The sequence below is a fragment of the Labrus mixtus genome, chromosome 24 (genome assembly GCF_963584025.1).
Source record: "Labrus mixtus chromosome 24, fLabMix1.1, whole genome shotgun sequence".
In the NCBI taxonomy this organism is placed as follows: domain Eukaryota; kingdom Metazoa; phylum Chordata; class Actinopteri; order Labriformes; family Labridae; genus Labrus; species Labrus mixtus.
The window spans coordinates 9512508-9538422 of NC_083635.1; the positions used below are offsets into that span (position 1 = coordinate 9512508).

The 25915-nt window shown below is 42.7% G+C and overlaps 1 protein-coding gene across 7 annotated transcripts in view; it reads left to right on the forward strand.

Moving 5' to 3' along the window:
* Positions 1–1923: 1923 nt before the first annotated feature.
* Positions 1924–25915, forward strand: part of LOC132959847 (sodium- and chloride-dependent GABA transporter 2-like) — a 29562-nt gene continuing 5570 nt past the window's right edge. Inside the window, exons 1-12 of one of the 7 annotated variants that reach the window (XM_061033078.1) lie at positions 1924–2064; positions 16045–16280; positions 16673–16807; positions 20198–20338; positions 20795–20885; positions 21009–21141; positions 21889–22023; positions 22623–22726; positions 23152–23276; positions 23440–23552; positions 23682–23819; positions 23903–24005. In XM_061033078.1, the coding sequence (XP_060889061.1) occupies positions 1937–2064; positions 16045–16280; positions 16673–16807; positions 20198–20338; positions 20795–20885; positions 21009–21141; positions 21889–22023; positions 22623–22726; positions 23152–23276; positions 23440–23552; positions 23682–23819; positions 23903–24005 (1582 nt within the window). In that variant the 5' untranslated portion in view covers positions 1924–1936. Of the gene's footprint in view, positions 2065–10115; positions 10293–13561; positions 13920–14084; positions 14431–16044; positions 16281–16672; positions 16808–20197; positions 20339–20794; positions 20886–21008; positions 21142–21888; positions 22024–22622; positions 22727–23151; positions 23277–23439; positions 23553–23681; positions 23820–23902; positions 24006–25915 lie in introns of those variants that run through there. The other 6 variants (XM_061033084.1, XM_061033080.1, XM_061033082.1 and 3 more) reach the window with 6 other exon arrangements.

The following is a 25915-nucleotide window of genomic DNA, read 5'->3' on the forward strand; positions in this document are numbered from 1 at the left end:
AGCTGAGATTCCTGTCAGGATGGCACCAAGGATATCAAAACATCTGACTTTGTGTACTTGTTTGGCGGAATACTTGTGGGAATGTAGGCTGTTATTGAGAATGCATTTTAACACCTGAACGAAAGTAAGATTTCAACTTGTTTTACTGACCTTACTTTCATTATTTATGGAAGTTGTCTCGAATACCTTCTTTTTTTATTCCTGTTTCTGTTGGTGTACCATATTTTAAGTGGAACAAAACTATAACCCTAACTAATAGAGAAACGTCTCTGATTTTTGGGGGGTTTCTTGGAGACAGTATTACAAGAACTCTTCTTAGTTTAGCTCAGGGAAAGATCATGCTTGGCTAGTTTAGCACACAATATTGTCCACATTGCTTCTCTTCCATGGTTTATTTGCTGCAGCCATCCTCCAGAAACCCTTTTAACTTTTCAATTCTTGCTATTTAGGAATCATCAACAATTTGCTTTGGTCTTTTGGACACACTTGGCCGATTTGCAACATAAAGAGCTTCATTCTGCTAACCCCCACCTCTAAGATCCACCAAATGCCCCCCTAGTTTGTTGTCTACTGTTTCCAGAATCCCAGTCATGTAGCAACTGGCCCTAGAGCAAATACTGGCATTTTAAGTACATCATACCATTTAATTATCTATGTGTCAGTTAACGTGATATCCACACCATGTCTATTAAAGCCTGAGGGATTTCAGGTGATTGCGAGCACATGCATGCACAGACACACAGCTTTTCACCACAACATGTTATACAACCTCAAACAAAGAAGCTACAGAAGATAATCATAGAAAGCACACGTTCTAAACTAAAATAAGACAAGAAAATTGCACTTCTAATGAGAGCGTCCTCTGATTTCTTACACAGTCACTTCATGAGAACATCATGACGTTTGAGCAAAAATGGGAAACTGGAAGCAGTGTCCTCTGTACGTGAATTAGCACCCTTTACAATAATTTTATAGACATGTCTGTAAAACGATGTGTTGGGGTTTGTACAAAAGAAAACCTCTTATAGCTACACAGGCAGGGTGCTGTTCAATACTTTGGAAGCAGCTCAGAGGTGTATATAGCCAAAAGGTTTGAGCTATCTTGAATAGCTTCTGCATTTAAACTCACATTAGTCTTGCCTTCTACATACTTGGATAATATATACTGCATATGCTGCATATTTACCCAACCTTTAGTATGCCGTTAGCAACATACTAAAATACAAGCCACTTGATGTACTTCTGGTCAGTGCTACGTTAGATGAGCTAGCATCAAGCTAGCACTGTCAATCCATAAATAGGATTCATCAACAATAGACACTTAGGTTAGCTACAACTTTTAGGCTTTTCAAGTTATGTTGTGGTTCAATAAACAGTTGCGCAAGCTAGGACTTTGTTAACTGTTGTGTTGTGAACTGTTATACGGTTATGCTAGCCAGAAAGCTTTCCATTTCCTGTGACCATGTTGTGTACCGTCAAATATTTAGGTTAGCACTAAATGTACACCTCTCTCGCCACATCGTGTTGCATTAAACAGTTAAGTTGGCTAGAAATGTACACCTTTCCCATCATTTTGCTTACTGTAATAGAATGAGTTGTGGTTGTTAAAGGATAAAAGAAACAATCGTAAAATTCATTTTAATTTCATTTTAAGAATAAGCTGTTTTGTACCAGAAGTTTATGGCTTAGAAGTTTAATTGTTTTTAATAAAGGCCCTCTGGATTTTCAATTTCCATTATGTATAAATAGAGATAATGTGGTATGACATCAGCAATAGGTGCTGCTTGAATGAGATGAATCGAGTGGCTTGAAGCTGCCAGCCCCTCCTCCTTCATCAAACACACCTGGTATGTCAGGTTATCTTCAGTGTTTGGTTCAGCCCCCTCAAGGTCTCTTTGTGCCTGTTGATTTCCATAAAAAAAAAAAACACACCTGAATGATGGCTTATCTGCTCCTCCCACCTGGTCCTGTGTGGTTTTATTGCTACTCCTGCACTGCCTATGATCTGACACCTGAGAGGACAACAGAGAGGACAACAGAGAGGACGGCGTCAAATTTCAACCGGTAGGTGCGGTATGATTATACCAATGCAATCATGTGCGTTTTCTTCATAGTGTTAAACAGTGACAGAAGTGTTTTAAAACGGATGAAAAGGGTATTTTGTTAAGGTAGGCATGAGTTATGTTTGTGTTTGTAACGTAGTATAATATGAGGTAGAAATTAGCAAAATAGCTTTTCAACACTTAATGGTTGTAGGAGTGATTAATCCAGAAAATACAAAAAGTGATACTTGAGCTGCTTTTGTTCAAAAACTTTAAACTCTACTTGAATCCCGAGGTGTTTATTTGCCTTGTGGCAAGTCAACACACCTTTCCTTTTACCTAACTCCTCTGTAAAACTAGTACCCCTGCACGTGTCAGTTGAGGATATATCTGTTATTGAACCATGACAACTTGGCGAGCCGGTCCCCCTCCCCCCCACCTATTTCCCAGCCTGCTTTTGCAATGTCCTGTTTGCTCTATTGTTAAGGAACTTCCTCTCTTACAACCAGCACACGTCTGCATGACACAGCAAAAAACGTGAGTATCGGGAGTCAAGTTGTCAACAATGGGAATGTGAAACTGCACCATGCTACAACCCTGCCAGAATAAGTATCATTTATTAGGTGTAGACACCTGGTGTTGACAGTTTTGGCACGTCAGAATCCCCAACCACATGCAGTACAAACTTGGTTAATAAATATGAACAGAACTAGAGACACCAAGAGTGAGAAAAGATCAGACATGCGCCTCATTGTACATACTTATATGGATTTTGGCCAAAAAAATGTAATAGTCCATCCAAACTGTAACTCACACTCACTCTGCTGCTGTACTTTTGTGATTTTGTGATCAGCTTATAATGTCAGAAGAATCCGTAAATCATTAAATCTTTAAGCAACACATTTGAGAGCTGCTTTCTGTCCTCGAGGCTTCAACTCTACAACTACTTGAAGTATATCTTTGTACTCGCTAAAGGTTAGTTAAAAGAAGAACGTGCGACTTTTTACACATAAATGCAGCAGAAATCAAATAATTCCTCTGTAGGAATGTGGTGGGTTGGAGGTGTGTCGCTAGAGGAGAGGGCAGGTGTAGGAGGGCAGTTTGTTTTGGTTTCATGCTGGCGCTCAAGGATAACATCTACTGGGTCAAAAGACTGCACATTCTTCCAGTTCATTCTTTGAGAGGAATAATGAATAAAATAAATTAAATAATTATATAAATTAATTAATCTCAATAAATTATCTCTGACATTTTTTAACAACTAAATACTTTTGGGAAAATTAAATAAAACCAACTTATTTTTATGTAAATCTAGCTTTCAAAACGACAGCAAAGGTCTGAGCCAACACACACATATTAGTAAGTAAATTATTCACCTACTTCAACTCTGTGCCACTATCGCGTGATGTCACTTGTGTTATAACACGTGTGCTTTATTTGTGGTCCTTATTTAGCTACTCAGACTTTGTAACTTCTGCCAGAGTCGACCATGAACGTTTCCAACCCGTTCGTTTGATCCCACCGCAGTGCTGAGGCAGCTACCCGGATTTGCAAAAAGCAGTTTTCTGTCATCATTGGTGGCAGGGGGTTTGGCGTGTGTTGCGCAAACTGCCCCTTTTGATGGTTTCTTGGCTGGAGAATTGAACAGAATAACTGAAACCACTAATACGGGCCCAGTTCCCCCCCCCCCCACCCAGAAAAAACAGCACTGAACGGTCGCCAGAATCCTTGTAGTTCAACTGCGTGTCACCGACTGTGTACAAATGGCAAGCATTGCTGCGTTCAGAGTCCTGTATCAGATAATTTAGGGGTCTGTGTCGCCCTACTATTATGAGAGTAGTAATTTGTAATTGGAAACATGTGTGCCAAAGATGCTATCAACTGGAGCTAGCTTACATCATAATGTTTGTCATTCACTATCCTGTCCTGCACTCATTCATGAAACTCAAATGGATTATCTACAAATTGAGTTGTTTCGTTGTCTTTGGTAAGTATCTGGGCAGAATAACAGATGACGAGGTAATTTAAAGTGTTGCTTGGCATCACTCGGCTGACTCTTCTTGGCCAGGGTAAGAATAGAGTCCAGGGTTTAGTAGTCCAACCACACCCATGCAACCAAAACCTAAACTGTTTTTGAAGCATTATGTGACACGTTATTACAGATTCACTGTACATTATAATCTCACTTTATGAACCTGGGAAAATTAGAGATGTTCTTATTTTTTTCTGGTACTTAGAGGTTGGTACAGTCGCATAAAAAGAACAAAAGACTTCTTTTAGGAAGGAACATTAAGTTCTACAGCATCGGCCCAGTTTTATGAGGTGTTTCTAATTTCTTATACATTTCCTAATAAGATTAACTGCTGTTGAACATATTTCAAGACCAACATTGAACAGGTTTTTTGGTTGTGGCGTGTATGTGACTTCCGGGGCACCTGGAGCCAGCCTTAAGCATCTTGCAGTTTCCCTTTTATATTGTGTCCTGCGTCCTGAGGCACCTGTTAGCATCTGTTTGTAGTGTAAGATTTACAATCCTATACTCATTACTAGCATTATGTTGAGGAAACAAACAATTTGTCATGTTACAGGCACAGAACCTTGATTGATGAAATTCAAATCGATGTGGATAAAAATAGCTCAGTTTTGGCACGTTGGCCTGGTTGAAAAGGCGGCCTGTGTTTGACTTTGTCATTGACTCTGACTGATTGCCAAAGCAGTTGCATTGAGGATCAGATATTACCACACATGGAGTGCATGCATATACAGTATGCAAAAAGGGTTCCCAGTGTGTCTGTTGTGCACACTGCAGAGCAAGGGGGGGTTCTACAGTAGTGCATTCATTTTGTTCACTCGTGTTGTTTCATAGACTGAAAATGCAATAATGGAAAATGCATTTATTCATTCATCTTTTTCTGGTAATTAAAAGCAGAGAAGGAGCATACACCTCTATGGTGGCTTCTGAAAATATTTTAACCTATTGTTGCATAGACCAAAACAACATGTTTACACATTGTCCTGTCTGAATCTTTTGTATGCTTTCTTTCTCTGCTGTTTTTCTGCAAGTCAGAGAATCAAGGGGCCCCTTCACAAATCCCAACCGGAGTATTGTGGCCTCCAGAGCCTCTTGACAGAGCTGCTTAACCTCCATTAAGTCTCTCCGCATCCAAGCGTGTGTACAGGCTGGCTAAGGAATGTAAAACCATGCCAGAGAGAGCTGCCAAGTCAGCAAAGAGCACAGTAATGAAATAATCAAATCAGGTTTTAATGGAAGCGATGGCCTGTGATGATATAATTACCTCGCAGGTACCCCGCGACGTAGTCATGTGCACCACAATGGAGGAGCGTGGGGTGCCAGTCACTGAAAATTAATCAAATTAATATTTTGTAGGCTTGAAATAGCTGCTTTCATTCAGGTTGGCTTCAGAGTTGGATCCGTGCAGAGTTTTGTTCATGTAGTTTATTCTCCACGGGGAAGGAAAACTTTCTATTTGCCGTCAGTGGTGGCGGATGGGGGGCTTATTATTTGACGTTTTGGGATAATCCAGTGCCACATTCCTCCCTGGGGCAATTTCAGCCCAACGTGTGAAGGTCTGGGAGCTCCACCCAAATTAGTTGGTTTTATGACTGTATGCCTGACTTCTTTTTCCAAACTCTCTTTATTATCCTTTTGGAAAATAAAGCCAACCTCATGGATGTACACAGCACAGCTTGATACGGGATTAATGTCAAAAATGACACTGGTATCCCGGGTATAGTGTTTAATATATCATAGTTACAGCAGTGTTGATGTTTGCTTTCTGGCTCTCAAACTGGAAGACGTTGAACTCCTAACATCATTTTCTAACTGGCCACTGTGCAAGTTGCTTCAGGGCTGATGCGTGTTTATTAGTCCTACATCCCTATCAAATCCCACGATATGATCATTTCTCCCTTTGCCTTATGCTCAGTGAGCAACAGGAATCTGGGTTTGTTTAGCTTGCCTAGACTTCCCCGAGAGCCTCACAGTCAAAGGCTGTTTGGACGAGGGAGAGTCAGGGTTGTACTCACTTTTCTGTCAAATGATCTGGACGGACTGGGTCTTAATTAATCCATCTCATTAGGGGGGTACATTGACGGCTTAGCAGGAACCCATTTCCACAGAAGAGAGGTAAGTTCAGTGCAAGAAATCCCTAAGTAGCTACTAAGTCTTTCTTGGGAATCCCATTTGCAAAACACTTTGGTACATCACAGTGTGTGTGTGGGGGTGTGTATTTTTATGATTTTAGCCTTTTATAACCATTTAACAAATATATTTTGTAACTTTCATGTGTGATCATTAGTACTTGACTGCCCTAAAGCATGACAGGGCTAAATTCTAACTTTATGATTAGCTGTACCAGGACGCAATATCTGCAAAATGCAACCAATACTTGCACTTTAAACAGCAATGGCATTAACCTTTGGTCTGGAAAAATTAGGACACGTGTACATTTTATGTACTGTATTTCCTGGCAGTTGGTTTCTTAAATGCGCTGCAAATGAAATCACCTAAATCTGTATCCATTAAGGGGATTGAGAGCGCCAAGTCCAGCATGCAGAAAGAAGATTGGTTTTTGAACATTTTTCTTACATCATTGCTAGTGTATTTCACAACGGGGCTATGTGTTGTATGACTTTGTATGAGTAATAGGTTGGGAATTGTGGCATATAGTATTTGAATACATAAAGGGAATTGCTTAGCATTTGGGTATAATAGTTATCTGCTTTCATGGATAGAGGAAAATGGGAAAAAGGTAACCAATCGACTCTGTATGCATGCTAGGCATTTCACTTGGCATACAGGGCTTGGACTGGAGCAGTACCTTACATATTGCTTTCATACTGGAGTAAGGCGACGATCACCTAATGGCTTGTGTGCAACATAGTTAGATTTGGTGTACCTCTGAATATATAGTATGTTGGTCACAAAAATGGATTGAACACTTTCAATTGGTGCAAACTGGTGCAGGGATGTGGATATTCCAGGTGACTGTTTCAACATACAATCAATACATTCTGGTTGGAAATCAACAGGGAGAAGGAAAAATAAAAACCCCAAAAAGGTTTTGTTTAGGTTATCTGAAAATTCCAGTAAAGCTTCTAAATTCTCTGAAAGTAGCACTTACACATCACTGGACAACCCACAGTGGTTAAAATACTCGTGAAGGAATTGCCCCTAAAACATTCCCATAAAATCTGCAGGACAGATTATCGGCACCAAAAATCTGTCTTCTCAAGGGCCTCAGGGGAGCCGTGTACAGTGTGGACTTGAGGCCAGAGGTTAATGTTTAAATTACTCCTTTTTTACAGGGCATACTTCACCCAGGTTAAAGAGGAAAGGGGTAAAGCCACAGGAATGTTTACCTATTTAGGACATGAGATGTAGAGTATATGACAAGTAAAAAGAAGCCTGACCACATCTTTGACTACTCCTTCACGGGATTCAAAAAAATGCAGGAAGACCACTTTAGTTCAAACAGGGTTTTTGACCTGAGGGTTGAGGCAGCAGATTAATGTGTTTTGTCTAACTGAGCAGAATAATCCTCAATATTGAATTATCTTTCTGGTCTGATAGTAGGTAGACTCTAATTAAGAAGATTGGCTAGTGTTGTCAAACATTCAGGCTGTAAAGACGCTTTTGATCAAGTCCTCTGCACGGTAGTTTGACTGGTTCAAGACGTATGACCTCCTTCAAGCCTCCCTCGTGATTATTATATCACTTAATTCAAGTTATTTAATCCTTTTATTAAGCGTTGTTTGTTTCTGATTGGCTTTAGCTAGTTAGTTAATCTGGGATGCCAGGGATCAGCGCTACTATGCACCCGCCTATACCTACTTGTTGGGCCAACGGGACAGAGGGTCGATGTAGTTCTTTGCGACTGATCGGCCACCAAGCGCTTGGCGAATTCCCCTCCCAGGTTTTGCTCAAGGAGCTGGTATATTTTTTTCCTCTTTTTTTGGCAAGATGATGCAAGATTTTTTGTCAGATTCGTGTAGGTTTGCAAAGTGTTTTTGTCTGGTTGCACCTCTGGGATATTCTCCTGAGTTCCGGGGTTATGAATGTGCGTCCATCGCGATAAGAGGGCGAATCTTTGGTGACGGTGCTTGGAGCAGCCGCCCCTTCACATTGAAAGGAACCAGCTGAATAGGTTTGGTTATCATATCACGATGCCTCCTGGACAACTGGACAAGAGGTTTTCTTGGGACCTCCAACTAGGAGAAGACCCAAAGGTAAACTCAGAACTAACTGTAGTGTTAGTATATCTCATCTGGCCTGGGAACGACTTGGTATCCCCAAGAAGGAGCTGGATAATGCTGAACAAAGCGAATGCCTGGAGCACTTTGCCTAGCATGCTGCCAACGCAACCCATCCCCGGATAAGCTGAAAGGAATGGATGGGTGGGTTTTTAGCTAGTAGCACAAAAAAAGCAACAACGTCGATGTTTAGTTAAAGGAATTGTTCAACCTTTTACTAAAAGCGCTATTCATTAATTTCAAAGAATACGATCAAAGGTTGAGATAATCTCACATTTCTGCCTTAAACACAAATATGGGTGCAAAGTTGTGGTAAGCCTTCATTAACATGAATACTGGAAGTAAAGGGAAAGGAGCTATACTTCAGCTAATTCCTACACCTTCATATCTTGATTGTTTGGCATGTACCTGAATCAAGATTTAAATCTTCTTCCAGGGATTCTTTACCTAGCAAGAACCAGATTCATTGACTAAAAAAAAACAGGTTCCCGGAACCACAGGGACAAACTCTGGCTTATCTACACCAAAACCCCTTTCCCCAAAATTTTAGGTCCATCTTGCAACCTGAGCTTGATAGGTTGGTAAACAGTTGTTGGTCAATAATAGATCAAGTGAAACTCCCCAGTCCTGTCTGTATAGGTCTCAACAGTTTAAAACAATACAACATGTTAATCGTTGGGCATCAGGTGTGTTTGTAGGCAGTTTGAACCTTGGAGCGAGCCAAGCTATCGTTTACTACCTTGCTTCAGGGTGTTTCTACTACACTAAGCTAAGCACTTCCTAAATAGGTCTTTTGTTAAAACACAGACTTTGTATTGGTGTGGAACTGCCAATAAGCAGATTTCCCCAAAGTTTTAGGTATTTCATTAACTTCTGGAAAACAGTATGTGGAAGGATTCAGAGTGGGAGGCATATTAATTCTTATGCTATCATTAAGTAGCTTATTGCAAATCTGTGCTGCTTCATCCTTTGTGTAACACACAGCGATAGCCTTATTGGGCTTAGGCGTCCTATGCAATGAACATAATGGATTAAAGTAGCTCTTGTGTGTGTGTTTGCTACGATCTTTTAAGTCAGTAGTGATCCTACTATGGAGTTGTGTTTGTCTAACCCTGTCACCTAAGACATATAGCTGGCACCAATGTTGGCGAGCAGTACATGTGCAGCGAGGTGTTGGGTATCTATTCTGCGTCAAATGATAGCACTGTTGGCCACCGTGGTGAACCTGACACCTTCTGCTTGTCGGATGTCGGATGATCTCCTTAACCAATCCTGAGACTTGCAGACATTGGTTCACACGCTGGCGAGAGGAGATCACTGTAAATTTGAGACTTCAATTTCCCCAGGTCCCCCCTATACATGAACCAAATGGACCGCACAAGGCCTTTCAATCCGCTTTAAGTTTTCCCTATCTAACTCCTGAACTCAATATGATGAGGGAAATTACAATTATAATATATGTTGTCATAGCAACTTCCATATCTAAACTTGAGATAGCATTTTCATATGGACTCATATCGTATTTTTGTGATTGTTGCCAATGCTGCATGTGCAGAAACTGTTTTACTGAATGATGCAGGTAAGCTTGTGCTCATTTTGTGTTTGCAGGAAGGATTCTGTGCATGTGTCCTAATCAAACTTGAATTAACTTCCACCCCCCTTAACCTGCAGCATTGTTGCCACCTATTAAAAGTTTTTAAACCCTCTCGGTTATACAAGAGGATAGAGGCAGTCTGGGAGGGTTTCACAATGCGTACCACTGTATATCAGTGACCCATTCCCTTTGTCCTGGCTGCCAGACACCAATAAAAGACGCGGTAAAGCATGCAGAAATTGTGTACGCCTGAGTTGCACACCGTGGCACCACATTTACTGGGCTGCAGGTTTGTCAGGACACAACAAAGAAGACTGTATTGAAGGACCCTTAACGCTGGGATTTTATTTGGCCCCTGGGAAGCTCAGCTGAGACTGCATTTGGTGAGAGGATATGCAGGCACATGTGTGGATGAGGAATTTGTGCATTGTATATGATTGCAAGACGTTTTACCACTTCCTGACTCTTGACCCTTGACTTCAAATTTTTGTAGGAAGGAATTTTGCCTCCTAATGAGGCAGACTAAGAAAATGTGACATTCATGTAGGCACCTTATTGCAGCTGTACAACAAAAAAGTTTGCAGTTTTTACAGTTTTTAATTGTAGACAACTTTCAGGATAGTATCTGTGGAAATTAAAAGATCCTGATGTGTTGTTTTTTTTGCTCAAGTAAGCTAATTTCAAAGTGAAACTGGGTGTTGTTTGCAGCAGAAGTAGGGTTGTAGGTCAAAGTGTTACATCAGGATGCAATAGAGACCATGACAGTGCTATCTAGTCATAAAACTGTGTCAACCAAACCATAAAAAAGTTGATACAAAAACTTTATGAAACCATAAAAAAAGTCGAGCAGTTCATTGAATGAACTTGAATGAACTGAAAGAACAAAAACAATTACAGGACATGCTTTCCTGCGAGTCAGAATATTACATTCGGTATGTTAATCTTTTTTTTCTCTGTTTTGGTTTGACTGCCATGTATCGTCTCAGGACCTGAACTGTAGAATAACCAGGAGACACAACATCAGGATGTGCTGAACCTAGTGTATCAAACCGTCTCCAAGGACAGGCAACCTTTTCCAGTAAATCCATTCTGACCTCATAAAATCTGTCAGCAGATCATATCAGACCTGCCAAGAAAACAACAAAAGACTGAAGTGACTAAAGTGCTTTTTACAAATGATTACTCCACAGTTCAATTAATCAGATGAAATCAGAGGTTTTCTATTTGTTTCTCCACCTAATGGCTCAATTAATCACAGAACAGACTGGTGAGCAAGTACAGACGCCTTTCTTACTTTACTTGAACGAAGTTGGATAAGAACAGGACTGAATATTGTTGCAATAGTTATTTTAAAGGCTGAGTGACAGATTTCTCCTGCATCTCTTCACAGCAGTTTCAGATGCTGCTGTATGCTGAATTGAAGTGTTCCAATGTTTGGTACAGAAACATGTATAGTACAATTTATCTCAGTGCACCTTTCCTATAGAAGATGTTGTTTTGTATTAATCTACAGAACTTTTAAATTCTAGACCATTGAAATGACAAAGATGTATAATTTTTATTTTTTATTTAACTAGATTTATAACCCATTGAGATTAAGGGCGCACTCACACTAGGCAATCCGTTTGCTTCAACCCTAAAGTCCAGTTTGTTTGACTCGTGTGACTGCTCCAATCCGTGCTCAGACACTTCCTTGGCCCTGGCCAACTGGAAGAGTTTGTGCTTTGCCACGGTACAGTTCATGCACGAGCACAAGCACGGGTACACAACGTGGACAGCCTGCATTATCGAGAAATCCTGGAGCAGTGTGAGTGGAGGCCGGCGGGGGAAGGGCTCAGTCCAGACACGAGGAACAGACCGTTTAAAAACATCACAGGAACGCAAAGGCATAGTGGGTTCTGCTTTTTTAAACACATGGTATCAAAAGGTAGCTACGTATTGAACATTTTGACACCTTTGGGCTTCTTTGGGGCACTTGTCGGAAACACAGTGTGTCATCGGCATAGAGGCTAATCTTCAGTTTGGATTTACGCGGTTGTAGTTGCTGTCTCTGATTAATTGTTGCAGCAGGTTAGTCGTGAAAATGGAAAAACAGATGATTATTTGTTAGTGTAAAACATTTTGATGTAGTGGCAGTCAACATGCAGGATTTTTTAAGACCGTCGAGTGACTGCACAAGAGGCGAGACGGGAAGCGTTTGCATCCCGCAGCACAGTTTGTCTTGTTCTGGTTGTACTGATGTGCCTTTAAACTCTCAGTGTTTTCAGTGCTGTAATCCTTTATAACTTCTCCAATCGAAAGCTACAGCCAGGACTGATTCAATCATTGGAAGCCTTTGCTATGTTGGACTGCAAGCTTGGTTCAGTTCTTGAAAGTCGAGGGATTTCAGAACACGAATGAGTACAAAAAAAACAGGTATGCACGTGTGCACATATCCACAAGTTAGAGCACAATGAGCTCCACTTTTTGCACATGATTTATAAACCGACTAATACAACCTAATATGCCTAATGCAGTTTTCTGAATGAAGGCCAAGCTGCAGAGTGTCAGCTGGAGCCAGGACTTTTTTACAGTGGCTATAAATGTTCAGCAGAATGACACAGTCCATTAAAATGTGCTGAGAGCTGCTTACGGTTGCCTAAATGGTTAAGACGCCGAGTGCCTTTATGGGACAGAGTCCACGCTAGGTTTTAGAGGCCGGAGTTTATGTCAGTCTTTAGCAATACTGATGAAGAAAAAAAACAAACCTAAGTATTTGGTTGAACAATGCAGCCTTCCTGATGCAACAATTACAAAACCACTTAATTGTTTTATTCTCAATTCAAAACAAAGCGCAGGGTTTCACATCCAAGGACTTTAGATTGCAAAGATTGAAAGATCAAATCATAATAATGCCTGTGAACAACTTGTTCATCTTGGCAGCAATTCAGTCTGATCTTCTATCACTTAGACTTTGAATTGCATAGAAAACATACAGCGTGCTAAATTGCAACTTTATATGAAAATGGTCAGAAAGCCCTTACAAAGACGATACAAGTCCAGGATAAAACCTGCAGGTACAGGGAAATGCTTTATTGATTAGATGTGTCCTTTAACCCACTTCATAATATAACATAAAAATTAGACGAAAAAATGTGGAAAGGAAGCATTGAATGACAAGCACAACATTCAAAATGAATCCCTCTAATAATGATGAAGTTTAAAAGTGCATAGAGTAAAGTTTAAAATGCTTGTCCAACTGAAACGAGATACAACCAATCACAAGATAGAAGGTGGGACATATCGTTGAGATTAAGTTGATTGACTCGTAAGCTTCGAGGCTTTTCAATTGGTCAAAAATTAGCAAACAGGATGAGTCCTCGGACATTTGAGTCATTTTACAGGAAGAGAAAATACACTTATTGTGGTGTAAAAACAGCTGATGAATTAACATTTAACTCACGACCGCTGGATTAAAACTTGGAAGAAAATATTTTTCCTTTCATTGGGACTTTAAAATATTTTTAAACAAGACACAGTATTTTTGTTGTGATTATTGTGTAATCAACTTTACCTTAGGCTACATAAATTATTACAGGGAGGGGTTTAGGGAGGTGTGTCCTTAAGGTGATGACGTCACAACTCTAGGAGGGGCCGGTGTGGCAGCAGGATGCTCTTTTTGAATAATAGAAGCACGTTGTTTTTGTGAGTTATGGCCGGTTTTTTGTCTTTTTTTTTTTTTTTTTAAAGGCAAGCGAAACAAACGTCGTGGATAGGGTTATTTGTTGTTTTATTCCATCGTTCTTTCACTTACTTGAGGGTCGTTTTGTAACCTGTTAGGCTACAGTAAGTGTTTGGTAAAAAAAAACTCCAGGCGAGGGCTGAACACAGTGTGCTCCCCTCCACAAATTTGGATCGCGGCGCTGCACCGGCCAGCAGCAGCTCCAACACAGAGCTTGCCCGGAACAAACCATTTCCTCACCCGGACGGGGGGGTGGTCGCGGTGCAGAGACCCAACAGGAAACGCAGAGGTAGGAAGCGTGAATGTCGAGTTCTCTGCCATTTATCCTTTCATACGACAAACCTGGCGAAGCTTAACGTACAGGCACATTGTATTGACGTTTGGTTTTAATTAAAGAACAATGCGAGACTTAACCCCCGCCTGTGCTGATGAGCTTCATCCTGTTAGCTGAATGTTACCATGAAGGTGTTACATATGTATCCTTCATAGCAGACGTAACGGAGCCCATGAGGTGCTACATAGTAACTCCCCTACTCATTTTTCCATCATTTCATTGTATTTAGGGGGTAAGGGAGAGGTAGGGGCTTTGTTGCGCCCGTTATAACGGCGTATTGTGGACACATGGCACAACAGGGGACAGTGTGGAGGTAAAGGAATAGTTCAGTGAGGTCGGGTCACGTGCTTGGCAACAAGGCAAACACGGTTCTTCAGAAATCAAGCTGCAAGGTTTTTTTTTTTTTTTCCTACATGCACCCTAAAGCTAATTCTGCTAAAACCTGCGTCTGGTATCCACTTACAAGGTAAATAAACAAGAGGTCAACAAGTCAAGCTGTCTAAACGTGCCTGTTTTGTTCTGAGTACACCATAAACAATACCCCCGTGAAACCACATTAAATGACACCATTGTTGTAAAGTTCTCCATGTAGTATATTTAAAGTATGTTGGCCATTTTTAGTCCTTAAACCCCAGGCCTCATTGGTTTCATTTCTTCTCCATATTGTGGTTTCTAAATGAGTTTAACTTCCCTTACAAAAGTTGTCAGCTGTCAGTTTGGCTTTAAAAATTGCTTTTGGAAAATGGGGCCAATGAAGTATGTCCTTTTATTTTGAAAGGTTCCTTAAGGGGAACTTCCAGTCTTTGTGGTGTGAATGATTTCAGTCAGAAAATGATTTCAAAAAGTTTCTGAAAATGTATTTAAAAATTTCAACTGATATTCCAAATGCAAATACAAAACAGTAAAAGATATAAAAATGGAAAAGAAAATGAAAACTCAAAGACCAAAGTCTAAACCTGTGAGTGTAGACACTTGAGGTTTTAAAAGATCTTGGCTCAGAGACTAAGTCCCAAGATGGGATTTCAGAAGTCAGCGTGACGTGGATTCGTTTAGCAAAGCAGAAAGGAACCCCGATCAGATTTTCTGCAGCGTTTTTAATCGCCAGAAAGTCTCTCTTTTTTTCAAGATCCTGTAACACCTCAACAATGCACGTTCACAGAAACATGAGGCATCCACAGGTCATGCCAAGTTCATGATGTGGTTTCAGCTCGAAGACCGTGAGCCGAGCAGATACACAGAAGAGCTGATTGCTCAGAACCGCTACGAGCTCCTGTGTGGTTTTGCTTCAACGTACGGCACACTTGTCCTGACCTCACAGGAGCGTAGGCACTACGAGTGTGTGGAAGTTTAACAGGAAATGTTGAAAACAGAAAAAGGTTATGACTCTATGACCTATGTGTTAAATGATGAAAGAATTAAATGATAAATAAAAGAAAAAAAACAAAAACAAATTCAACAATTGCATAACTCAAGTCCATTTACTATTTGGAGGCTTTAGTCCTCCAGACAGGCGGCCCGGGTTTGAATCCCCACTCTCTCTCTCTCTCCTGACTTCTGACTCTATCCAATGTCCTGTCATTCTAGTAAAGGCATAAAAAGAAGGAAAAAAACACCAGAAGCATCTTCAAATGTGGATATTTTTGCCATGTAAAATGAATCTGGTCATGAGTGTCTTCCTGAAATCAACTTAATTTGAGGTACTTGGAGTAAACACAAATACATTTTGTGCTCCAGAGTTTGCGTGATGGTCAACAGGGAAGTGTCTTTTTAATGAATCAGTACTGTGAGAGAAACAGTCCGCTGACGAATACAAAAGCCGAGTCCTTGAGCATGCTGTGAGCACTGATAACGGACGCACACCCTCGCGCGTCCATCCTTGAGACACACACACAACAGATAAGTGAGGTTACCAAACCAACTGTTTGAAAAGTACACCCAAATTCTTGCAAATTTGCTGCCGGCTGCAAGGATGTGAGTCAACCTGGCTTCCTTCACCTTTACCATTTGTCTGTATTTTCTGGAGAGCTTGTACATATTTGTTTACGCTCTGTTGTTGTTGTTTTTTTTTTTCTTTCTTCAGGGGTGTTTTTGTGTCTCTGCCAGATCCAGTCATGGCCGACAAAATACCGCCAGAGCAGGAAAACCCGCTGCTCCAGCATAAGGGCCTGCCCAATGGGAAAGAAGGCACCAAAGACGGGCTGCAGGCGAGGGGCGAGTGGGCCAGCAAGGCGGAGTTTCTCCTGGCCGTGGCGGGGCAGATCATCGGGTTGGGCAACGTCTGGAGGTTTCCTTACCTGTGCTACAAGAATGGAGGAGGTGAGGCATGAGGGATAGAGGAGGAGGAGGAGGAGGGGAGTTAGAGCTAAAAGGTTTTCTGATGGTTTTCCTCGACCTCCCGTCTTTGTTTTCTATCTTCTATTTTTGTTTCCTTCCAAGAGCTAAAGGTGACATTTTCAAGATGTTTGAGAGAGCATGCCTTTTTGTATTTTCACACCTCCTGACTGTGAAGATATGGATAAAAAAAAGCCTCAGAAATGTCCCCATTATACAGATTTCTAAGGGTTAATAGTCAGATAAGTTCATATGTATAACTATTTAAGGGTTCATTTTTGGGTATTTCTTTGTTTCAGGGGTGAAAGTGTAATGTGCTTGGTGAAACCAGTGGTAACAGTATCCACCCCCCCCCCCCCTCCCCCTTGTGTGTCCAGGTGTGTTCTTTGTACCCTACCTGTTGTTCCTGGTGTTGTGTGGCATCCCCCTCTTCCTCCTGGAGACCTCTCTGGGACAGTACACGAGCCTGGGAGGAGTCAGCGCCTGGAGGACTATCTGCCCGTTGTTCGGAGGTGCGCTTATCTGAACACATCACCAGTTTGCTATTTTAAACTGCGGTGTGTACACTGTGTTGTGTCGCAATGACTATTATGTCTTTTAGTTTGATTTACATTCAGATTTCTGTCTTACGTAATCACTAGATTTTTTTCACACTTTTCCTACCTTGCTTGGTTTGTGTACTTTCTGTTATTTGCAGCACAACCAGGTTTTTAACCAAGACACATAGAAATGGCATTCATGCAATTTACACGCTCTCAGAGAGGATGGCACTGCAAACTCCACAAGTCCTTGAATTCATCGACTGTGATCAGACGCCTCCGAGCGTTTGACCCCCTGATGCAGACATGGAGGGACATTCCTTCATCACATGGTGATACTATGTTATCTTCTGCAACACTAAGGCTTTGTAAACGATTAGATAGATTTTAGTGGCTGCTGCAGGATAAACTACCACTACAATTTACATTAATGTTAAAGAATGTATTTGCTTTTCTTTGTTAAGGTGAGGCCGTATGAATATTCACACATTATCTCAAGACAATCAAACACTCTCTCTCTTCCCCCCCCCCCCCCCCCCCCCCCCCCCCACATCTTGTTGCCATTAAATTCTTGTTGCTAGGAAAACAAAAGCAGAAATGAACATATTTCTGAGCTAATTTTCGAAATCCCTTCTCTTGGGAAATAAAGAGCATATCCTGTTGACTTACCAAAGATCTGCATCGTGATGTGATGACTGATGGGATGGAACGTTTGAGATTTTAGCCTAAGTGAAGCCTCTTTTGTAAGCAAGATGTTAAAGGTCACATATCCTGCAAAATACTCTTACACCACTAGTTTGTGTCCCTAGTCCGTCTACAAATGAGAAAAGTCCTTCCTCCATTTTTCAGAAAACGTGTGCTCAAACTGAGAAGTTCCCTTCGTGACATCACAAAGGGCAGTAGCCCCTCCCCCAGGTGGGTGACACTCCCGCAGCTAGGTGTTAGTTCTGCCCTCTGAGTCTACCTTATCATCGTAAACAATTGGACATGGTGAGCTACATCCCCTTCCAGAGAGTGGGCGTGGTCAGACACAACTCATTTGCATATTTAAAGCTACAGACACAGAAACAGCCTGTTCTGAGCAGGGCTGAAATAGAGGGGTTTATAGGCATGATCAAACACAGGATCAGAGTGGATTTAGAACAAGAAACTTCACACACATGCGACATTGGGAGCTCTGAGACTTATTTACACTTGTTGAAAAGAAGGAGAATATGTGACCTATAAAGAACGTGGAAAACCATTGAATTAAGATGCAAGTAACATTATGTATTTTGCAAAGCAAATGAATTAAGCTCTAACACACATCGACAGCTGCACAGTAATAATTGGCTCCAATGCTATGGTAGCATGACTTGATGCTCGCCAACATCTGTCAGTGTCTCTCACTTTATTGTTTCCCCCTCTGTCTCCGCCATCTCTTTTCATTTTCACTGTCTCCTTTTCCTCGAATTTCCCCCCCTAATCTTTCCCCGCACTGGCGCTAATGTTCAAAGCATTCCTGCGTCCACATCAATACGAACCCGTACGAACAATCTGTCTGCGATTGGAAAAATTGGCGTGCCGTGCCAGCCGCATGCGCGCGCAGATCATATTCAGTCTCAGCTTTTTTTCTGTATCAAAACAACTGGAAGGTGACATGCGAGCCAGTGAAACACCCGATTCAGGTTGTTAGACTTGGTTTCACGGTTGCCTGCAATCCAAACACAGCGTCACAGAACATGTCGTGACCAGTTTGATGTCGTTAAGAGATATAAAACACTGTGTAAAGATATTGAGGCTTAACACATGATACATCTGGAATTCTAAGGGAATCTGGCTTTCACAAGTAAACATTACAAGGTTGGAATGGATTAAAGTGTGAGGAAATGTTCACTGTCTTTAACAGCTACCACGTGTTCACAGTTTATTTTGGATATCAGCTGGACTGGTCATATAGAAAGTCAACAAGGGGGCCTTTAGGTTACAGAGGAAATGCTTATTGGTGGATAAATGATAAGAATGTAAATGTCCATTCTGCTCTGCCGTGGACCAACATCCTGAGTATGATTCTTATTGGCTGACTGAGCTGTGATTGGTAAATGTCAAGTGCTGTGGCTCAGTGGAAGAGCCACCAATTTGAAGGTCGGCAGTTTGATCCCTGGCTCATGCAGTCAACATGTCGAAGTGAACGTGGGCAACAACCCGAACCCCAAGACATTGGTCCAACACAAAACATCACATAAGCCAAACCGTTGTTTGTATTATATATTCCTTAATCCCATCCTTGGTGCGAGACATCTTCGGTTATTCCATGAAACAAAACTCAACCTTACAGGGTTTTCCCCCAGTGGTCTGTCTTGCAGACTTCTAAACAAAATCTGACCTCCAGGACATTTCAGTCTCTTGTTTTGGAGACTCTGATTGTATCACATGAGCTCCAACTAGTCAATAAACATTCGTCTTTTATTTGAAAAGTATGTGACAGTTTTCATGTCCACAGAACAGTGAGTGCAATTGTTTCTCGGAACAAAACGTTGACTTAACGGCCTCGTAAAAAAAAGAGCAGCCCTGGAGCCGATTCAGTGTTTTCGGAATGATCCTTCAAGGGCTTCTTTTTTTTTTTTTTTTTTTTTTTTTTTTTTGCCTTCATTGCACGTAACACAACTCGGTGTAACCTTGCATCCATCTCCTCAAAGTGACTCCGACAAAAGTTCTCCGAGCAGATTCTAGTTTTTCTTCCTTGCAGTACGTCTCGCGACGCTTAGTAACCATGGAAACGGAGAAGGCTTTGAAAAGTTCAGAATGTTCCTGTTCAACGAATTACTGTTCAATTCAGAGCTCTTAAAGCAGGCCTCGGCGTTCTTTTCTTTTCTTTTCTTTTCCTACCACCAATGACAAAAATGTAGAGGGTGCTTAAGTGCTGCTGGGTCCATATGGCCTGCAGATGCACACGCTCCAGTGTTATGTTGACAGCTACTAATGCGACGGCCATGTGTTTGGCGCACGAGGACAACCTCTGCAGGCACATGTGTTTGTCCACAGACACAAACAAACCCGATGCTTCTGCAGGAATTCCTCGCTCGTCGGCACATTTACTGTCCTTAGATAGAGGCCTGAATTTCATTAGAGGAGACCACAATCAGCGACTCTGTCTGCTTTCTGGACCCACTCAAGGCGTCACGAGAGTGTCATTCACTCTTAGCGAAGACAAACAGGATGTGGGCTGCACATCGAGTGCCTCAGTGAAAGGATTCTTTCATTTGAAACTCGACTATAATAGAATAACTGTGTGTGGAGGCTTTGATGCTGAACAGCTTTTGTAAGTCATCTCAACCTGTATCTTCTTCTACCCCCCCCCCCCTCCCCCCGCCCACCCTGCAGGCCTGGGCTACGCGAGCCAGGTGATGATCCTGCACGGCTGTGTGTACTACATCGTCATCCTGGCCTGGGCGCTCTTCTACCTGAGCTACAGCTTCCAGGCGGAGCTGCCGTGGTCGCACTGCAACAACACATGGAACACGGGTCAGTGCAGCCTCAGCTGTTAACCGAGAGAACACAGATGTATATATGTATATATATATGTATATATGTAATATAAAAAAGTTTTTTGCCACTTCCTGTTCTGTTGGAGTCACATAAGAGGAGAATTTTTTACGACCCTCTGCAATTTAAGACTGGAATCAGCTGATTAATCGAGAAGTACGCAACAGATAAAATGATGACCTCATCTTTAAAAATGTAGAATCTGCACACGGGGGTCTGGATTTCCAGCTTAGGAAGAGTTCTGGTTTCTTTTTGTAGTCTGAGCTGCATTGACCAATCAGCAGGCTTTGTTGTGTGCACCATAGAAAAGCAACAAACACAAGCCACAAACCGCCTTGACGCCGTTTCCTCATTTTTTAGAATCTGACTTTTTCATCACCCCTCCGTGTGTGTGTGTGGGTGTGTGTGTGTGTGTGTGTGTGTGTTCTCCTGCAGAGTCGTGTTTCCTCTTTGACCAACTCAACAAGACGACCAATGTGACTAGCCTGCCTGAGAACGCCACCTCGCCTGTCATGGAGTTCTGGGAGTGAGTGTCTCCTTAAAGGCTTCTCAGCAGTAGATTTGTGCGTCCTTGTCGTGCATTAACAGGTGTGTGTGTGTGTGTGTGTGTGTGTGTGTGTGTGTGTGTGTGTGTGTGTGTGTGTTCCAGGCGGGAGGTGCTCCGGCTCTCTGACAGTTTGGACGAGCTGGGTCCGATCAGCTGGAAGCTGGCTCTGTGTCTGGCGGTCGTCTGGCTCGTTTGTTACTTCTGCGTCTGGAAGGGAGTCAAGTCCACCGGAAAGGTGAGCAGAAAGCTCTGCGGCGTCATCGCCCTGCAGGAGGTCGACCGCTTTCACCTCCACGTCGGTGCTTTTTACAGCATCGGGGCCGTCTCGTGGTTTTGTTCTCTGAAACAGCAGCAGGGTCACAGGAGGCTGATTACATCATATCAGTGAAACAATGACAAACATTTCATCATAGATGTCTTCCTCTCAGCCTTCTTAGTTATCACGTTGCTCCAGATACAATCACTTCTTACACATCTGCTGGAGTTACTTTAATCTGAACCGGGAGTGACCAGCAGACGAGGGCAAGCGCGACTCGAGGGACAAAGGTCTGTACATCACGACTTTCACCGTCGGCTGAGAGCTCAACGGACGGTACCAGAAGAGCTGCACAGAAACTGCAGAATTCACAATAAAAATCGTCATGCAGGAAGACCTTTTTTTCTCGCTGGGAGATCTCCAAAGTCACACCTTTTTAGGAATAATGCAGAATTCAAAATGTGATTCCACATCAGCGACCCAGAGAGGAGGAAAATGAAGGACGGCCGGTCGTCTCCTTTATTTGGCTTGAAAATGTCACCGCTTACATTTTCTCTTTCTTGTTTGCTTTGTCACTCCCACCATCCGTCAACAGCTCTAAAGAATTTTTTTCCAGGGTTTCCCTCTTTTAGCATCTTCGCTCTGTCCGAGGACGTCACAGACTTTCTCTGTCCCCGTTTCCATCCTGACCACATCCCCACTTTCCTGTCGCTGTGTACATTCTAGGTGGTGTACCTGACAGCCACCTTCCCGTACGCCATGCTGTTTGTGCTGCTGGTGCGCGGTGCCACGCTGCCCGGAGCCATGCAGGGAATCATCTACTACCTCAAACCCAACCACACCCGGCTGGCAGACCCACAGGTAGAAACACACACACACACACACATATACGCACAGGTTGGATGTATTTAAAAAGTGTCTGATGGAGTCTACAGAAGTTCTTCCAGTCAGAGAGGGTAAAGCAGCTCACACAGGTAGAGGGCTCAACCTGCCAGGTGAGGTTTGTTAATGTCATGTTTCTGCAGCTTTGTTCTCCAGTAAAGTAAAGAGTCACAACACACTGAATAAATAACTACGGCAATGGCGCGCACAAAAAAAATCTTCGCTTTAGCTCATCTTTATCCGGAATAAACCACATCTGATGCTTTCTCAAAAGTCAAAATGACCCTAAAACCACATGTGACACACAAGGCAACCCTCAATCTAAAGTGCTTTTTTATGAAACAAGTGCCATTTGTCTCAGGATGAATTTTTTTGTGCAGGAAAATGAAAAAGTATTTAGAATTTCCCAAAACTGAATTAAGGTACGATACACTTCATTATGTCCTTGTCTTCATCTCAGACGCAGCACTCATTTAGCCGACTCGACAGTCGTGACAATAATAACAAGCTCCTGTTGTCTCGCCCTCCTCTCTGTCTCTCCCTCTCTCTCTCTCTCTCTCTTTTTGTTTGTCCCACAGGTATGGATGGATGCAGGTACCCAGATTTTTTTCTCGTACGGGATCTGTTTGGGAAGTCTCACAGCGCTGGGCAGTTACAACAAATACAACAATGACTGCTATAAGTGAGACACTTTTGCGATGCATGAAACACACAAACAGCTGCTCGTGGCCACACACACACACACCCCCCCCCCCCCTTACACACTGATAGTTAGGATGTAGGCTCCCCTCTGGTCAGATGACTTCCACAAGGAATGGCTGGAATGGACAGAGAAAATACACTGATGCAGCCACACCTTTTAGAGAAAGCCCTCGCTGCCATGTTTCCCCACAGACACACACTGAAAGAGCCAGGCACTTAACTCCAGACTGGTATTTACAGTTTCAGACCAGAGCTCTTCAGAACAAGGCCAGAAACCAGGATTCAAACCTCACTGGATTCTGTTGTGTGCCACTTTCACTAAACACTCTTTTTTTTCTGTGACACTTCTCCTTGCCGAGTGTTTCCTTGATGTTTTGTGGTGCTAAACTGTCTTCGCTCCTCCAGGGACTCTTTCCTCCTGTGCCTCCTGAACAGCGGCACCAGCTTCCTGGCAGGCTTTGCCATCTTCTCGGTGCTGGGCTTCATGGCTGAGGAGCAGGGCGTGGACATAGCCACCGTGGCCGAGTCAGGTGAGACGGGAAACGAGGGGCGGAAGGAGTCATAATCTCAAGCAGGGAGTGATGAGGTCTTGTTTCAGGGCAGGGTTGTTTAGTATCTGTGCAAGATAAGCAGAATCATTTTGCATGTACTCCTCATCCATTTTTTTATTTCCTGTTTTGCATCTCCTCTCAGGTCCCGGCCTCGCCTTCATCGCCTACCCGAGAGCCGTCGCCATGATGCCTTTCCCTCAACTGTGGGCCGTGTGCTTCTTCCTCATGATCATCATGTTAGGGCTGGACACACAGGTTGAAAACACACACACACACACACACACACACACACACACACACACACACACACACAGTCTGACATTGATTCTTCGTTTTGTGTGTCGTGGAACAAAACTGAGCCCGCCCTCTTTTCACCGCCAACAGTTTGTGAGTCTGGAGGCCCTGATGACGTCAGTGGCGGACCTGTACCCTCACCTGATCCGACGGGGACACCGCCGGGAGCTGCTGCTGATGTTCGTCTGCATCGTCTGCTTCCTGGTCGGCCTGGTCATGGTCACGCCGGTACGTCACATTCAGGGTTGTGTTCCGTGACGTTCGCACGCTCGCTTTACGGTGTGGCTAACGGGCTTTTCTTCTACTTGCAGGGAGGTCTGTATGTGTTCCAGATCTACGACCATTTCTCCTGCAGCGGAGCCAGCCTGCTGCTTCTCTCCATCTTTCAGTCCCTCGCCATCGGCTGGGTCTACGGTAAGAACCTCAGCTCACCTCCTCTCCTGTCCTCTTCTCTCCATTCCTCTTCTCCTCATTCCTCCTTTTCTTGCCGTATCTTCTTCCCCTATCTCCTTGTTTCCTTCTATCCTTAAAGTTTCTCTTTCTTCTCTTGCCCTTTTTCCTCATCTAACCTCTATCACTCTCCTCTCCTCTTATCTCCTCTCCTTTTTCTCTTCCTTTACTCTCCCCTCTACTATGTCATGTTTCTCTTTCCTCCTCATTTCTCTTTTCCAATCTTCCCATTTCTTTCATTTTCTTCTCCTCTCTTTTTCTTTCTTCTTCTCATCTCCTTATTTTTTCCTCTTCTCTCCTTCCTTCCTCACTTTTCCTTCCCTCTCTTCTTACCTCCCTATGTCTCCTCTTTTCTACGCTCCGACCACTTTGATCTTTATCTTTCCTTCTTTTTTTTTTTTTTTTACCCTGAATCACATCGATCCTTTAATCTAAAACTCATTATGAAGAGTATGTTGAAAATATCCCGCCATTATTCCACGTCTGAATTTAATTAAAATCAGTCGGAGTTCATTAGTCTCACAGCAGGAATCTGCAAAATCAGAAAATAAAACGTAGGAACAATGCCAATAGTTACCGCTCCGTTTTAACCCTCCACTAATGAAAGTAGTCCCCAGAATCTGATAAACACACACAGTCGCCGGTCCACTTCCTCCCCTCTTTCTGCATTCCAGCGCGAGGCAGTAGACAGTATATTAACGTGGCTGCAGCTACCCACTGTTGTAAGAAGGCTGGCTCGTAGCCAGGCCCCTGTCCGTCTCCTCCGGGGCCCTAAATCAGCCCCCGGGGCCCCGTCGCCTCTCGGTCTGGCGTCCCCAGGGAGCCCCTATCCCCGCCAGACCTGGGGCCTCAGCGCATTAAGAAAACATTGTTTGTTTAAGAGCGGTATGGTACCTGTGCTAGCTCGTTCAGCTAATTGACCGTAAACACAGGTTAGCTAACAGGACGCTTGTGAGTTTTTTTTAGACAGTCTATTTAATAATTCATTCACAGCTCATGCAGAGTGTTTCTAAGGTCATGCAGAGTTGTCGCCACGATCCCTGGAAAGTCTGATTATGACAACAAATACTGCGGCGCAGTTACCGCCAACTCTCTCAGCAGACAGTTACTTTTTTCATGTTTGTAAATTAGACAATGAGCCTGATTTGCGTTGAAGGGGGGCAGTTTTGCCTGGACTGCATGATAGCTCATTTAATTATACTGAGTGTGTAATTGTATCTGTTTTGATACCAGGTTTTACAGCGTGTGCATGCTCTGTTTCTCATAACCCCATATTAGCGCAAAATTGCATCACTCTGCCTCTGTTGCACGCTCAACAGTTACTCAAATTTTTGGGTGAATTCCGATCCATGAAGTTCCAACTCCCCACCTCTGGACACTTAGTAGAGATGTAAGACCAAGATAATGTTTTGAAACCAACGAAGCCTGCTTTTTATGGCTCTCTCAGCGGTAGGTGAGCGGCGCAGCAGACTTGAGGAGAGGTTGTTTTTTTGTTTTGTTTTTGTTTTTCTTGAACTGGGCAACAGCGGTCAGGACTCCAGTCCACCTCTCCTGCCCCTTTTAATGACTGTGAAGTACTCTAGCGTTCACTGCCGCTGCTGGTTTACGCGGCCCTGAAGGACTTTCTCCACTGCTTAGGAAAAAAAGAATACCTTCCTTTACTTGGTGATTCATAAAAATGTGAAAACTTGTGCACTGTGTTGCTCTCATTTGAAATATTGTATGAAAAAAACACAATGTTTTATGTAGAGATTTGTATATGCATCGACTATATTTCGAAATGCTCTAAATAACTTCAACAACTACTGATAATAAACACACCTAGACAATACACTGTTCAGTTAAATAATTGTTTTTTTCCACAGAGGAAAAAA